This window comes from Perognathus longimembris, chromosome 2 (assembly GCF_023159225.1).
Source record: "Perognathus longimembris pacificus isolate PPM17 chromosome 2, ASM2315922v1, whole genome shotgun sequence".
Classification (NCBI taxonomy): Eukaryota; Metazoa; Chordata; class Mammalia; order Rodentia; family Heteromyidae; genus Perognathus; species Perognathus longimembris.
This window is the reverse complement of record NC_063162.1, coordinates 55370405-55387437: the sequence shown is the minus strand read 5'-3', so window position 1 is coordinate 55387437 and position 17033 is coordinate 55370405. Positions and strand designations below refer to the sequence as shown.

Genomic DNA, 17033 nt, shown 5'->3' with positions numbered 1-17033 from the left:
AGCTTTTTCACTCAAGGCTAGTGCTCTATCACTTTGAGCTACAGCATCACTTCCCATTTTCTGCTTGCTAATTGGAGATAAGAGTCTCATGAACTTTTCTGTCCTGGCTGGCTTTGAATCATGATCCTCAGATCTCAGCTTCCAGAGTAACTAGGATTATAGTTGAAGCCACTATGTGCCTGAGAAGTGGACCAATTTTTGCTTGAACTTGGGCTTCTTCTTGTCTAGCAAAGTTTTTAGCAAGGTATTCACAGCCCTCATCCGTTCACTTTGGCCTTTATTCGAATGTTACACATGCTCAGTTAGGCCAGCCCTGGCTCCCAACCTAAAGCAATCAATACTTTACTCTGTACTCTTTCCTGCTTTTTTTTTTTTTTTTTTACAAATCTCTTTAAAACATTAGAGTCAAGCCTATATGTTTTACTTATGAGTCTTGTTCCTATTTTCTCTCTCTTAATAGAATACTAGCTCCTCAACTCTATACCAAAATTGGTACATGGTAGGTACATTTTTGTTACTTAAAACTTGAATGAACATGTTTCAAGGCATGCCATGGGTATCACTTATACTTTAAGAATTAAAAGAAATGTTCATATAAAGGAGACTTTTGTAATCCTAAAGGTTTATGGAATGCACAAATAACATTTTCCCCCTGGAATTTCACAATATTTAAGTTGATTTATGCCAGACCCTCTATATCTTTGGTTGTGGAACTTTATTATGCAAATATGGAAACTATTTTTTATTTTATGTCATGTGCATATATGCAAAATAGTTGATATTCTTAACTTTTACTAGGGAGTACCTTCAGAAAATTTCATTAGACTGTATAAAGTTGAGTTTATCTTTATAGTCAATTTTCTTTCCCACATCTCACTCTATTTGGGCAAAGAAAGTAAGAGCAAAAAAAAAAACTAGAAAAGGAACTCTCCTCAGTTGCCTCTGTGTGATGTCCAAAAAGCCATTTGACAAATTGCAAATTAAACAAATTAAGTTACCATTTAAGTAAATGCAATGTAAGACTTATTCAAAATGATTCAATAAATAACTGCAAAATATAACTGGTGTGCTGGCAAGAACTGTATTTCATTCCTGTCTTTGCAACAAATTATTAGGATATAACTTAGAATTATTTTGATTAGACCTGCGTATGTTCAATGAAGAATATGTTTATGGATCTCCCCTATGGTCAGATTTTTAGGCCGCATCTTCTTTTGTGAAATAGTGGCAATATTTATGGTCTAGAGAATGAACTCAGGTAGAGCTTTGCCATGCTTGGCATTCTGCCTAGCACATTGCTCTTGCTGAGAAAATACTAGTCCCTTTACCGTTTTTTAATTGTCTGTTTCAATACAGTAAATCAGCCTCTACAAAATGAGCTATAAATATAAGCCATACAAAATCCATTCACATGAATATACCTGTGATTTATACGTGTCATGCTTTCATGCACAATTTTCTAATTACCTTAAAGCAAATTGTAAAACAAAGCCTGTAGTTAAAGCTCAATTATGAATTCTGATTCTAACAATTTGCTCTATTCAACAGGGATTGGAAAACTTAATTCACAGCCAAGTTCTCACTAATTTGTCATAAACTCTTCGAGCCATATTCTTAGTTTAGTTTTGCTTTGTAAGATGAAGAAATTTTAAACACCATCTAGGTAAGAGAAGAATATTTGCAGAGTAGTTAGAGGTTCGAGTTGCCCAGTAACATTCAACAAAAACTTATTACAGGGCTGGGGATATAGCCTAGTGGCAAGAGTGCCTGCCTCGGATACACGAGGCCCTAGGTTTGATTCCCCAGCACCACATATACAGAAAAAAACGGCCAGAAGGGGCGCTGTGGCTCAAGTGGCAGAGTGCTAGCCTTGAGGAGGAAGAAGCCAGGGACAGTGCTCAGGCCCTGAGTCCAAGGCCCAGGACTGGCCAAAAAAAATAACAAAACTCATTACATCTTCATTTCTGATTTCAAGCTGAAAGACACACCAATAGTGGTTGGAGGTTGGTTTGAATTAGCACCACTTTTATGAAAATAACAATACCATAAGAGCATTAGAAGTATGGTCTACTCACTTTTGCTACATTACATTCAAAACTACATCAAAACAATCAATGTGCAAGTATCTTCATTAATTAGAATGATTACACAAGCCTGTCATCAGGCATCAAAGTTAAATGTAAAGAAGTATTACAGACAAAGGAATACCTTTATCTATTGCCATAGTTGAAATCTTAGCATCCCTCATAGGTTATGTGTTAAAGGTTTGATTCAGAAGATATCCCCACTGAGAGAAGGCAGAACACTGGAGAGGAGGGACAAGAGAAAGGACTGAAGGCCAATGCATCCCTTGATCCTTGCCTCTTTCTGTCTTTCAGTTTCCAGCCATGAGTTGAGTGGTTTTGTCATGTCAAACACTCCTACTGAGTCACCTTCCCACAGAGACAAGGCACTAAGGTCCAGGGATCAAAACCATGAGCCCAAATAAACCTTTTCTCTCTTTAAGTTGATTATTTCAAGTATGTATTATATCCATGGAAAGCTAACACATCTAGTTTTTGGAAATTCATTATCTTTAAGTAGTCTTCGAAAGGAGTCGCCATTCACCAAAGCTGTTTATGAATATCGTGTGTCTTGATGAATGTCACCACTTTCAGCATTGTAAAAAGTCTATTGTTCCACCTAGATGCAAATAACATTGAATAATTACCTCAGGATCTGGATTGATTGTTATTGAAAAACAAAAGCACCCTGAGTGAAATTATGAAATTATTTAAAAGCAGATAATTAATAAATCTTTACTATTGAATGCTGGCTTTATCTTTATCTACTTCAGTTAATGGGGGAAAAGCTTCAGAAATTTGTTGGCCTCCATTCAAGTTAGCATAAAGACATAGGTTTTAGACAGCCATGTCTCAGGGTTCCTTCCTCCCCTAAAATGCAAAGACCCTACCACAAACAAAAGAAAATATTCTAAACAAGTAGATGACATTGAACATACTAAACCTCAAAGTCTTTGAAGGATGGGTTGGACCTGATTCTCCTTCAGCTGAGTTGTTCAGTTGGCAAGATAAAATGGTGCAATTAAGATGTTTTAATTTAGTTGAGGGGGAGGGGAGAACCTCTCAAAACATGTGAACCTGATGGGAACTTTCTTAATAAAGTTTCATAATTACCAAAAATACATCCCCTTTCTTCTAAACAAACTTTATACTCACATAAATGAAAGCTGGGGTTGATGAGATTTAAGCTAACAGGAAAGAAAATGATTGTTTTTAAAGCCTTATTAAAATATAAATAAAAAAGGACATTTTAGGGCAGCTACATGTCTTCTCAGAGGTAGAGATGGAAGGACCAGGGTCTGAGGCTGGGTTGGGCCCCAGAAGCTTGAGATGTGGTCTTGCCAAATGTTGACATGACCTCATCTCAAGGAACAAATTGAGTGAGGCTGGTCATGGATGGAAGGCATGTTTTGGGAGCATAGGATATAGGATAATAATCTGAGTCTGGCCCTGAACAATCTACAAGACATTATCTGAAGGAAAACCAAGCAAAAAGGCCTGCGCATGGCTCAACTGATAGAGCACCTGCCTAAAATGCACAATGCCCTAAGTCTGAACACTGGGACTGACAGAAACAAAATCAAAATTTTTAAATTTTTAAAAACAAGACAGGTAATAGAAGGGAAAAAATAATTCACTTCTCTAAAAGCAATGTGGAAGTCAAGGAACAGAAATCTTTATTTCATGAAAAATATATCTGATAGAAAAATACAGCATAGTAACAGCTTTTATAGTATTTTCAGTAATAGATATCCATACATATAAGCTTGTATCTGCCAGTGATAGAATCTCAAATGGAATCCTATCTTAACCACTTTTCACAGATTAAAAGGGGGATTCATTTTCAAGAGGCGCTCAGGGGAATTGGCTTAAGAGAGGACCTGTAATTCCGTTTCTTCAAAGCCTGCATGCTATAGTGAATCCATTGCCATTGGCTTATGATGTATATTTTACGTTATTTTGAAAGTCATTTCATATTTGGTCTTCATTACTTCAGTTTCATTTTTATATAAACATAAGTATTACAAAGCGAAGATTATTTATAAACTGGCAAAAATTGTAATATATTCCCAATCAACTTAAATCAGCCCACAGTAGTGTTGGGCTCTGATGATATTTAGAAGAATAATTCCATTCTCCTCACATCACTGAATTATGCTAGTCAAATGGAAACATACTTCCTCAGAGAAAACACCAGAATTTGCAATAATAGTTACTTTAATGCTCAAGTTTAGCCAACAGAACATCAAACTTTAATGTCTTTTTTGTTCAAATTCTGAATTTGTTTTTTTACCTGTTAGTTTGGGGGATTTGATTTCTATGCTTTGTACTCGCTTGGATTGCTGACTCATAGCATGTGCTTTGCCACTTGAACCATGCCTCTAGCCCAGTTATTTGCATTTGATTTATTTTGTTGTTGTTGTTGAAATGAAGTCATGTAGACTTAACTGCTTGGGCTGGCTTCAAATCACTATACTCCAGATCTCAGCTCTGAGTTATTAGAATTACAGGTATTAGCCATCAGTCCTGGCTCAGGAGTTTGAATTCTTATTTATATAATAGATACATGCCACATATTGTCTAAAAGAAAAAGAGCTTTGGAAAAGTTATAGGTAAACTATTACTATTCCTGGGCCTGGGAATGTGGCCTAGTGGTAGAGTGCTTGCCTAGCATACATGAAATCCTGGGTTTGATTCTCAGCACCACATACAGAAAAAGCTGGAATTAGGGCTGTGGCTCAAGTGGTAGAGTGCTAGCCTTGAGCAAAAAGAAGCCTGGGTCAGTGGTCAGGCCCTCAGTGCAAGCTCCAGGACTGGCAAAAAATTAAAAAAAAATAATAAAATAAAAACTAAAAACAAATACTATTCCGGGGTGGCAGATTGACTATATTGAATTGAAGGTATTTTCCTATTAGAATAGCAAGCCGAAGAAAACTAGGTGCTGAAAACTGCCATTGTAGTTTTGAGATTGTAATTTCACTTTTGTTAAGAAATACTAAATAGTAGAGAGCATTCACTGCTGTCTCAGGATGACCTGCATTGTCATTGTGTGTATGGAAAGGACAAAATGAGTAGCCTTAAGTTATAAGATACGGGCAGTATGAAAAAATACCTGTGTCCTTTTCTACCTTTGGGTTCGAAGAAAAGTGGTCAAAATAAAAGTGACAATTTTCCAGGCACCTGTGGCTCATGCCATAATCCTAGCTAATCAAGAGGTTTAGGTCTGAGGATCAGGGTTCAAAACAAGCCTGGGCAGGAAAGTCTGTGAGACTCTTATCTCCCATTAACCACTAAGAAATCAGAAGTGGAACTGTGGCTCAAGTTGTAGTGCACTAGCCTTGAGCACAAAAGCTCATGGACAGTTTTCAGACAGTTCCCAGATAGTTTAAGCTCCAGCACCAGCAAAAAAGAAGGAAGGAAAGAAGGAAAAAAGGAAGGAAGAAAGAAAGGAAGGGAGGGAGGGAGGGAGGGAGGGAAAGAAAAATACAGTGACAAATTATGGAATTATATTTGATGTCTGCTTTTTCAATTGAATTAATTATTGTAAATTTACAATATTAAGCAAATAATGGTGAAAACAGGCCTTTGAACTAGCTTGCTAACAGTTGCCTTGGAATACTTTTGTTGTCTAAGCACTGCACTGAACAAGTGTATCTGTGTCATGAAATCCATTTTATGAGGCATGAACCCACTATGAATGTACTTATACAAGTATGAAGTCAAAATTCGTTACAAAATAAATATATTCAAAAATTGAATTGGCATAAATCTCAGTTTTATTACATTGAAAAACACAGAATTGAACATCATCATCTCCACCATGTAAAACATGACAGGGGTGAGGGCTAGCTGTGGTAAAACGCTTACAAAGAGGCTGCTGAGATGATGGCATCAAAAAAACAAAGGAGAGGAAAATAAAATATTCTAAAGCATTTGCTGCACAAAATATTCCAAAGCATTTGCTACACACAAGCAAGAGTACAAACTACATTATCCCATCTAAATTTGAAAATATCTTCAAACATAAAGCAATGCTAGCAAATGTAGTAGAATGTCACTTCTGAGACCCCATCAAAGAACTTTTGTCCTTTTAGGTTAATACTAAATCTTCTGCTTTCCATCTCCATCTGCTACCTACTTTGGGACAGGAGAATATTTATAATCATGATTTTATCTGTTCTGATTTTATTTAGAGTACGTAGAAGGCACAGAAGATAATTTTTATTTCATAAATCCATAGCTCAAGAAGAATTTTACTGGAATTGTTTTCCCTAAGAAATTAGAGATGATTCCATCTTGGTCTAGATAAGAAGACTCATGCTTCGAGCCAGGGCTATGGTGAGAGGATAATGACTTTCATGACTACAATACAGAAGAAGAGAGACAGTGACCATAGGAAATCTAGCCAACTTACAGTACATGATGCAATATGCACAGGAAACTATATTATCTATGCTACACAGAAACATCCCATGAAGAAAACATAGGCATAGAACAACAGAATATGAATCTGAACGATTAAGAATGGCATAAGCAGGGATGAGGCTAGAGAGTTGATGGGCCAAGATGGTCATAAATGTTTTGTCATCAGGCAAGATGCCACATGAGTATATTTCTACAATAGAATATTAATTTTTTAAAAGACTAGTGAATTAGGCAAGATTTCCTTATGCAATAAGGCTTGCATGACTAGACATGGCACCACAAAGAAAAATGTCCATTTCAGCCATCTAGAACATTGACTTTAAGTTGTGGTTTTAGCCACTGTGGAACCTTCTTCACATATGGACAAGCTGCTGGCATTCTCTACTGTATCTCCTTCAAAAATTCAAATAAAGGCAGGGTGTTGGTGGCTCACAGCTGTAATTCTCACAACACAGGAGGCTGAGATATGAGGATTGCAGTTTGAAGCCAGCCAGGGTTGGAAAGGCCATGAGACTCGATCTCCTACAAAAACTACCCAGAAAAAAGGCTGATGTTGGCACTGAAACTCAAATGACAGAGTGCTAGCCATGAGCAAAAAAGCTAAGGGACAGTGCCCAGGCTGAGTTCAAGCCCCAGGACAGGTACACATACACATGCACACACACACACACACACACACACACACACACACACACACACACATACAAACACACTGTTCAAATAATGAAGGGATCACTAATGGATGAGCCACAGAAAAGGGCTAAAAGAAACTTCCAAAGCACATGGCCAGCTCATTGTGTCAATAATGTATTTGTACACACACACACACACACACACACACACACACACACACACACACACCCTAAGAGGACAATATACCATAACACAGGAGGAAATGAAGGACATAAGTGACTGACATATGTTAAGAATTACCTAGATGATATGTTGTATCGTAACTCTTCAGGCCAGTGAAGGTTTACATTATTGATCTACATCAATATCCAGTCAGACAGCTAGATGGGCAGACAGGACAATTACATCTCACAATATAAAGAAGAAGGCATCTGGATTAGTAGAGTATTTTCCTGGCTTTAAAGAATGTATACTGGATACCGTAGTACCCTATACCTTATCTTTCCCCTAGAAAAGTAGAATTTTTTAAAACACAAATGTGTTTCCACTATATAGCCATAGAAAATAGACATCTAGATTGTTCTGGTAGGAACAAAAGGCCCCATATTCACATAAAATCATGTTTGTGACTGATGTTAGCAGCCTAAATGTAATGGGGAAATAAATGGGTAGTGAACAGAAAAAGACACAGCTGTTATTGCTTCATTAATGTAGTCTTGAACTGCATCTTCTGGTAAGTTAAATGCTACTTTCTTTCTCAAAAGTTGATAAACTAAGGCAGTGTGCTACCATTTGTTTTTGGAAGTATCCATATCTGAGGTGTTAATCTATTTCACTCACAATAAGTACTTGGCATTAAAGTACTTTATCAATTGCTCTGACAGCAGGACCAATCGGCCTTGGAACCAATGGGCTTACGAGACTGCATTAGCCTTGTTAAACAACCATCGTTGCTAAGAGATCATTTGTGAACAGCTTGATATTGTTTTTGCTTAATTCCCATCATGTAACAAGCATAGATCCCCTTGAGATACACAGCACACTTGGGCTCCAAAGCCTTCTGATTTTGCCTCATTTATTCTGTTTATCTTTTAGCCATTAACACTATTTTTAACTCAGATTCAGCCTTCATGGGACTGTGGTGTGAGACACCAATAAGACACCATAAAAATATCCTTTATTGAGCTTATGGCCCTTGAGCTAGAGTTTCCAGGCAAAATATTCAACATCAAACCTTTTTTTTATTCGTTTGATTGTGTGTGTGTGATTGTGTATGTGTGTGGGGGGGGAGTGCTGTCCCTGAACTTTGCTGCTTAAGACTAGCACTCTACCACTTGAGTCTATTTATGACCTAATTATGTACATGTTATACTCAGCATCATAAGATTTTCAATAGAAAGAGTAATACTCATATATTCTAAATACTATACTCATATAGTCTAAATCTAAAACCAGTGTTTTCCAAATTTAGGAAGAACAATCTGCATGAATAAATTAATGTAGCTGGTGGATAGAGTGTACCACGGATGCAATAAATCTATGCACCATTCCAAACAGTCCTTCACCAGCTGCCATTATCCACATATAAACAGTGCACTTGCTTTGACCCCATCTCTCCAAGGCAACAACCATTGCCGGAGTCAAAGAATTGCTCTCTGAAAACTTGTTCTCTGTAAGTCTTTAGACATGTAATTTGACTATAACTTCTGCAAGCCACACTATAACCTTAGTCTGGAGAGTCATATAGATGACCTACACAATAACCTGTTACCTCTCCTGGACCAGTAACAGCATTCCACTAAAACATTTCTAACACAGACCTCTGGGTGCTTATTTTAGTTCCACCGTAGGGTATGCTATCAGTACTACTGCATGTGCTTCCAATAAAATGGAGAATGGGCTAATTCTTCCCATGGTAATAAATAACATTACATAGTAACTTTAATTGGCCATAACTATGTCCACACTTTTTGAAGTAGCCAAATCTACTCAGCCCCACCACCAGCTATGTTGGTGTTTCTGTTCTGTGGATATTCAACTCCACACTCATGGGAGCCTCCATTCTCCATAAGCCTGCCTGTACCACTGCCTGGGGGGGGGGGCGGGGGAAGCACGAATTCCTCTGGCTATGAAGCCTAGTGCTAGCTTTGCTCAAAATAATTACTGATATTCACACTTCCATGCTACAATTCCTTGCTCACATCACTGAATGAAGACAGTGCAAACTGCTTGTGTTTCACAAAAATTTGTGCTTCAATGCACAAACCATGCCTGTATATTTCTGTAATCTGTAGCCCATAGGTCACCTTTCCTCTCCCTTCAATTGCTTTTCTGCATCTCATCCCCTTTACATTCCCAATCTCTTCTCTGACTCCTTGTTCCCCCCTCTACTGCAAGTGAACCTCGAATCTTGCCTGAAAAGTCCAATTTTCTGAAATGATTTTTTAAAAAATGTGCTTTATTTTATTTTCTTAGACTCAAAGATAGGGCCCTCTTCTCTGTACTTCTAGAGAACTCTTGCTCTAGTTCCTAGTGGAAAATCGAATTCCTTGAAATTTTACGGCATTTTTTAAGATGGTAGGGATTTTTTAAGATGGTAGGTAAGCCCTTTGTTTTGTGTTTCTTTTAGAGCCACTAAGATTCTATTTCCCAGCCACTAAGATTCTATTTTCCAGCCTTTTTACTTTTTTTTGGGGGGAAGGGGGGTTGCCAGTGTGTACCAGTACTCAGCCTTGAACTCAGAGCCTACATGCTGTCCCTTAGCTTTATATGTTAAGGCTGTCACTCCACTTGAGTTATAGCTCTATTTCTGGATTTTTGATGATTTATTGGAGATAAGAATCTCATGAACTTTCCTGTCCAAGCTGAATTCAAACCATGACCTGTGGATCTCAGCCTCCCTGAGTAGCTAGGATTACAGGCATGAGTCACTAGTGCCTGGCTCTTGGCCTTGTTTGTAGTAAGATGAGACTATGTGATTTTAGGTCTAGTTAATAACAACAGAAACAAACTGAGGGGACATATTAAGGATCAAGTCTCTTAAGAAGAGACATGAATTGATTAGGTTATTTTAATTTATATGCTGGCTCCATGCAGATGACACAGAAATGTTGGTGATATTGATACCACAAGACAAAAAAGTCTGAGTCACAGATTCATGACTGGAGTGAAAATGACTCCTACCTTGGGAAAAAACAAAATGGAAGAAAACAAAACTGCTATCCTGCCTAAGCTATCAAATATTGTGGGCTTTACTTTGTGTGTAATTGCTTTTACCTTTACTTATGTGTAATAAACCCCTTATGTTGCTCTCTAGGAAACTCTACTCATTTGTTAGAAATTCTGACATATGGCAAATACTTTTTTCCTCTCTATTCCAATCGTAATGTAGTCATGATCAACTGTGTATCTGTGTAGGCAACCTATTCCAAACCATGTCCTCTCAAATTCTTGTCTTCTAATTTCAAATTGATTTCCGCTCTAGTTCAGTGTAGTTACTCACTCCCCTAAATGTACTTTGAAATTGTTTCATCTCCTGTCACTTGTCCTCAACAATCATTACAAACCAATATTTCATCTGTCTGTAATCTCTTATTTATGCCACCAACTACTTCAAGGACTTCCTTTTTTCCTTTTTTTTTTTTCTTTTTCTTCATAATTTTTTGAGGGGCAACAATGGCACATGAACTCAGGACCTTAGTTTAGGACGTTGCTTAGCTGTTTGTGCACAGCTGGAGCTTCTATAGCTTGAATCACACCTCTACTGCCAATTCTTGCTGGATGAAATTCTTGCTGGGTAAGTCATTTGTTTTTGTTTGCCTGGGCTGGCTTTGATCCATGACCCTCAGATTGCATTCTACCTAGTAGCTAGGATTATAGGTATGTATGAGTCCCTGGCACTTAGCTTCCCTTCAAGTACTTTCATAAATACCATTAATTGATTACATATTTTTAATTCCCTTCCTTCCTCACTTACCTTATATTCCATGTTGCTTTTTTAGGTAATATCTTGAATTTTATTTCTCTTCTAATTTTCAAATCATTTCTACCTAGCAAAACTCCAAACCTACAGGCACTGAGCCATATGCCATATGACACAAAACAGCACTATTAAACAACAACCTTCAATAATAAACACTAATTTTTTAATCATACACAAGTAAATGCTCTAACTCTCTACACTTCTAGCAAAACAGCAATCAACTTGACACCTTCTCTGCAAAATTTGAAAGCCACTCTAAATTCAATCCCCACCCCCAAATATAGTAAATAGTCCCAATAAATCTGTTCTTCTGTCAGGATTCTTTCTTTGGAAGTGGCCCATGTGTCATGTCAATATTCAAACAAGAAAATGTAAGCGTCATCCTTAGGAATCTCCCCTCTTACAGTGTTCAGCAACAATCCACTTTACATACCTGTGATATAATAATCTCCTAAATATTTATCAGTGTTTCTCTGTATTTTGTAACTTCACACTAATCCAAGCTAAAGTCCTGTTGCTTAGAACATATCTTAAGATTGTAGAAATTTCATGTAACTTTTATTATCTGATTATTAACTGTAAACCTGATGGAGTGTATATTTTTAAGTTCCCTTTTCACAATTCTTATTTCTAGAGTTCTGCGCTCATTCTTTTTTTTTTTTTTTTTTTTGGCCAGTCCTGGGCCTTGGACTCAGGGCCTGAGCACTGTCCCTGGCTTCTTCCCGCTCAAGGCTAGCACTCTGCCACTTGAGCCACAGCGCCGCTTCTGGCCGTTTTCTGTATATGTGGTGCTGGGGAATCGAACCTAGGGCCTCGTGTATCCGAGGCAGGCACTCTTGCCACTAGGCTATATCCCCAGCCCTGCGCTCATTCTTTCCTTGTTGTGATTTGATATTTTCTGAATGAGCATGTGATTGATTGGTTAACTAAAGGCAAATAAACATACAAGTAATACCACAAGTAACACAGACATGTATCAAGCAAGTATTCACACCCACATCTCATTAAGGCAAAAAGAAATTTTAAGTTCAACAGAAGCCAATCAGACAGAACATGAAGAATTGGGATTCAAATTTGTCAATTTTGGTCTGGTTGTCTCCTGACTATGTATTCATCCCTGCACTGTGATGAATACAGAATGGCATGGAATGCTTTCTCTATCATTTAATTTGCAATAAAGACTCGAAGTGTTATCTCTAATTAGTGTAGTTTAATACAAATAAAGAAAATAATGCACTGAAGGCATTCTGATGCTTTTAAAAATGTGCCATTCACTGCAAACATTTAAAAAGAAATATTTTAAATTTGTAAATGGAATTGTTTACAAGCCATACTCCAATGAAGATGGATAAATACCTAAATGCCTCCACAGCCATTCTTCTACAAAGGGAAGAAAGAATTACAGCAGAAATAATGAAATTGACATTTAAAAATCAGTTTTCTATCATTTATTAAGTATTTGCAGTGTTATAGACATTGTGCTAAACAATTTACATGTGCAAATTGCAACTATTATTTTCCTATTTTATAGATAAGAAAATTGAGAATTAAAGGAAACAACCAAGTCAAGAGCCAATGCACTTAACATGAAATTGCTTTCCAAATATGGTGTTACATCTTTTATTTTCAGCTATGATTTGGTTGAAACATGGACTAAAACATACTTTTTAATACTAATAGCATCTGATAATGAGACATTTCAATTATAATCAGATGGGGAGGGAGAACAATAGATGTGTTATAAAGTAGCAATTCTGAAATATTTAAGGGGAAAATTATTTCGACTTACCCATGAATTCAATTCCCAAATGGTCTGCTATAGCAAAGTCAGCATGGAAAGAAGGAAACAGAAAGAGAAAAAGGTTAGAAAAACAGAAACAACCAAAAAAAAAACAAAACCATAAAGCAATGAATTCTTTTAAGACCAGCCTTCCAATGCAAGAAATCTATTTCAATTTTAAACAAGTGTGCATAAGAAGTACAACTCATGGATTGTACACAGTAAAAGTGCTTCCACTTGCTCAGTATTTTCTTATATAGCCTTGAATTGTACTTCAAATTTTTAGATGGAATAATAATGCATAAATCAAGTGTGCCAAATATAAACGTATCAGAGAGAGAAGCTCAAAGTAAAAAGAATGTCATTAGTTTATTATATTCTATATAGATGGACTAGTCACTCAACATACACTTATTTACATCTCTATATTCATAAAAATAGCAAAACCCTAATCAGACTACCAGTGGTCCTGGCTAGTACTCTTTATATGCAAAAGAAAGCAATGATATTAGGCTTCCTTCATTTCATTTGTTATATGTGAAAATTGTATTGGAAACACTACAAGTCTTACATAGTACACAGAATCACAGGCAGATCAAAGGTGCATATCCAGTGCATGTGACATTCTCACCTTATAAACTTGGCCGCCCATCCTGTCCAAAATACAGGCAGATGTATGTATGCTATAAGTGACGTTGGGCAGTAGATGGCCTCTTCTGCAAAGGACAAATTTCCTTCCCTCCCTCCCTCCCTCTCTCCTTCCTTCCTTCCTTCCTTCCTTCCTTCCTTCCTTCCTTCCTTCCTTCCTTCCTTCCTTCCTTCCTTCCTTCCTTCCTTCCTTCCTTCCTTTCTTTCTTTCTTTCTTTCTTTCTTTCTTTCTTTCTTTCTTTCTTTCTTTCTTTCTTTCTTCCTCCCTCCCCACCTTCCCTCCCCCTCCTTCTCTCTCTCTCTCTTTCTCTCTCTCTCTTTTATCATGAGGCTTGAAATCAGAACCTGGGCACTGTCCCCAAGCTCTTTTGCTTAAGGCTAGGACTCTACCACTCTAAGCCACAGCACCACTTCCAGTTCTTCAACTGTTAATTGGAGATAAGAGTCTTATGGGGGCTGGGAATATGGCCTAGTGAGTGCTTGCCTCAGATACATGAAGCCCTGGGTTTGATTCCCCAGCACCACATATATAGAAAATGGCCAGAAGTGGTGCTATGGCTCAAGTGGCAGAGGGCTAGCCTTGAGCAAAAAGAAGCCAGGGACAGTGCTAAGGCCCTGAGTCTAAGGCCCAGGACTAGCAAAAAAAAAAAAAAAAGTCTAATGGGGACTTTTTTTTTGCCCCAGCCAGCTTCAAACCACAATCCTCAGATCTCATCCTCCTGAGTAGCTAGAATTACAGGCATGAGCTATTGGTCATACGTTCATGTTGTATTTTTTTAAAACTATTTCCCCTGTGCTAATATGTATTATGACAGCTTTCTGGCACATCTTCATAAAAAGATAGGATTCTTATTTTCAGAAAGATGAAAAATCAGTGGGAGGCCACAGAAAAGAATTCTCTGGTAGTTCTTTGTAGTCAGTTCTATAGGAAGAGAGCAGAGAGTATATATGGGCAGCTAAGACCAGAAACTCACAAGCCTGCTGGTAGAAGGGACACACTGTGAGGCCTTGGGAAGACCTAAGAAGATTTTATTTATATTCTACACATAGAACATTTCATGACTGCATGTGACTAAAAAACACAGAAGAGATACTAATGTTGTAACATTTGAAAACCAAATTTGGCATGCGATTACCTATCACAAGATGAACTATGAGGGAAACAAATAATTTATTTTATGTATTCTTCTTGCTTAAAGCCAGAAAGAAAATTTTAGGAAAGAAGCTGTATGGTATCAGAGAGCAGAGAACCTCACATAGTGGGCCACATGTGTTCATTGACATGACTGTGAAGCCAGAAAGCCATTATCCTCAGCCTGGTGGAGCAAGAACATAGTGGGAGAGCGGAGCTGGCTGGAAACTGACTGCGTCTAGTCTGTTTTGTTGGCAGGTATAGCATCCCTGGCTGTTCCGTGTTCTTCCATGTTCTATGACCTTCATTTGTTCATCTCTATGTTTCACAGAGAATACAAGGAATTCAGCTTGGAAATGCCATACTTTATGCCAAGAACTGAGCAGAGGGTCTGTTAAATATGTAGACAACTAAATGCTTTACTACCATAATCAATTAATAACTAGTAGCAGAGAAAGAAACTGCCACTGATAAAGTATGTTTTAAAAATTAAAAGGTAAAAAAATTAAAAGTTATAAGTAGAAATCTTTAGCAAATAAAAATACACATATACTCTCTTAATATAAAAGTTACACCAAATTATTAAAGTTGTATTTTTCAGAATCTGAAAATACCTTTCATTAATATTCTGGGATATTAGAGGGAAATCATTTACTTCTGTTTGTAATGGCTTATTCATGAGAAAACAAACACTCCCCAGATATACAAATGAAAAGTTAGATCTTAGCCAGGAACTGATGGCTTGCACCTGTAGTCCTAGCTACACAGGAGGCTAAGATTGAAGGACTGCAGTTCAAAGTCAGCTTAGGTAGTTAAGTGTGTGAGACTCAGCTCTAATTACTCACCACATAGCTGGCAGTGCAGCTGTGGCTTGAGTGGTAGAGTGCCAGCATTGAGCACAAAAGCTCAGGGATAGCACCACTCAGGCCTGAGTTACAGCCTTGGGATTGGCACAAGTACTCATACAGGCATGTACATGTGCGTGTACACATCATGCACACACACAAATTAAACCATATATAAATTTTCTGCCCCTCTCTTTAATGTATGTGTGCACACACACATACACACATCTTGTTACTTTATTAAAATGTTAAACACTGTGATCAACACTATTAAGTCTAAAGACACTGACAGGCTTTGGTTTACACCAAAGGACCAAAGAACATTTATAAAGAAAAGATGACAGAAAGGCAATTAATTTTTTTAATTGTACCCAAAACATAAATCACACTATTTCTCATAACCCAGCACCAGCTGTTTCTAAAAGTCAACAACCTGCCAAACCATCAAGACAAATAAAGTGAGAATTCCTCAATTACTGTGGGTCATTTATTCAGTCACTCAAAAATCGATGTACTTCTCGGCACTGGGGGCTCTTGCTGGTATCCTAGCTACTCAGGAGACTGAGAAGATTGTGGTTCCAAACCAGCACAGGAGACTCTCACCTCTAACCATCACAGAAGCCAAAAGTTGAGCTCTGAATCAGTTGGTAGAGGCCTAGTCTTTTTTTGGGGGGGAAGGAGGGGTTGGGGCATTCCTGGAGCTTGAACTCAGGGCTTGAGCACTGTCCCTAGCTTCTTTGTGCTCAAGGCTAGCACTCTGCCACTTGGGCCACAGCGCCACTTCTGGCCGTTTTCTATATATGTGGTGCTGAGGAATTGAACCCAGGACTTCATGTCTGTGAAGCAAACACTCTTGCCACTAGTCCATATTTCCAGCCCCGAGGCCTAGTCTTAAACATGGAAACTCAGGGACAGTGCCCTGGCCCTGAATTCTAGACCAATGCACAAGTGTGTGCGTGCACACACATACATACAACAACAAGCACTCAATTTCTTCCTTATATTCTAGGCATTTATAGTAGCATTTCGAGTTTTTTTTTATTTATTTTTTATTTTTTTATTTTTTAAGTTTTTATTATAAAACTGATGTACATAGAGGTTACATTTTCATACGTTAGGCATTGGATACATTTCTTGTACTCTTTGTTACCTTTTTCCTCATACCCCCCTCCCTCCCCCCCTTTCTCTTCCCCCTCCCCACCTTTCTCTCCCCCCCCCCCCGGAGGTCAGTTCACTTACACCAAACAGTTTTGCATGTATTGCTTTTGTAGTTATTTCTCTTTTTTTTACCCTGTGTCTCTCAAATTTGGTATTCCCTTTCAATTTCCTACTTCCAATACCCATAAACACTGTTTCCAATATACTCAGATAAGATTACAGCGATAGTGTAAGTACAACCACAGGAAGGTGATACAAGATGCCTCGATTAACTTAGTTTTTAGAGTATTTTGATATCCTTGCATTATGTACTAACGGCCAGCAGCTCATAAGACTTCTATTATTACCATTTTCACATAAGAGATAA

The 17033-nt window shown here is 37.7% G+C and overlaps 1 protein-coding gene across 7 annotated transcripts in view; it reads right to left on the bottom strand.

The window, feature by feature from the left end:
- Positions 1 to 17033, bottom strand: part of Nrg3 (neuregulin 3) — a 997626-nt gene that overhangs the window by 106401 nt on the left and 874192 nt on the right. For 4 of the 7 annotated variants that reach the window (XM_048339165.1, XM_048339167.1, XM_048339163.1 and 1 more), the window contains exon 4: positions 12893 to 12919. In XM_048339165.1, the coding sequence (XP_048195122.1) occupies positions 12893 to 12919 (27 nt within the window). The remainder of the gene's footprint in view (positions 1 to 12892; positions 12920 to 17033) is intronic. The other 3 variants (XM_048339166.1, XM_048339168.1, XM_048339170.1) reach the window with 1 other exon arrangement.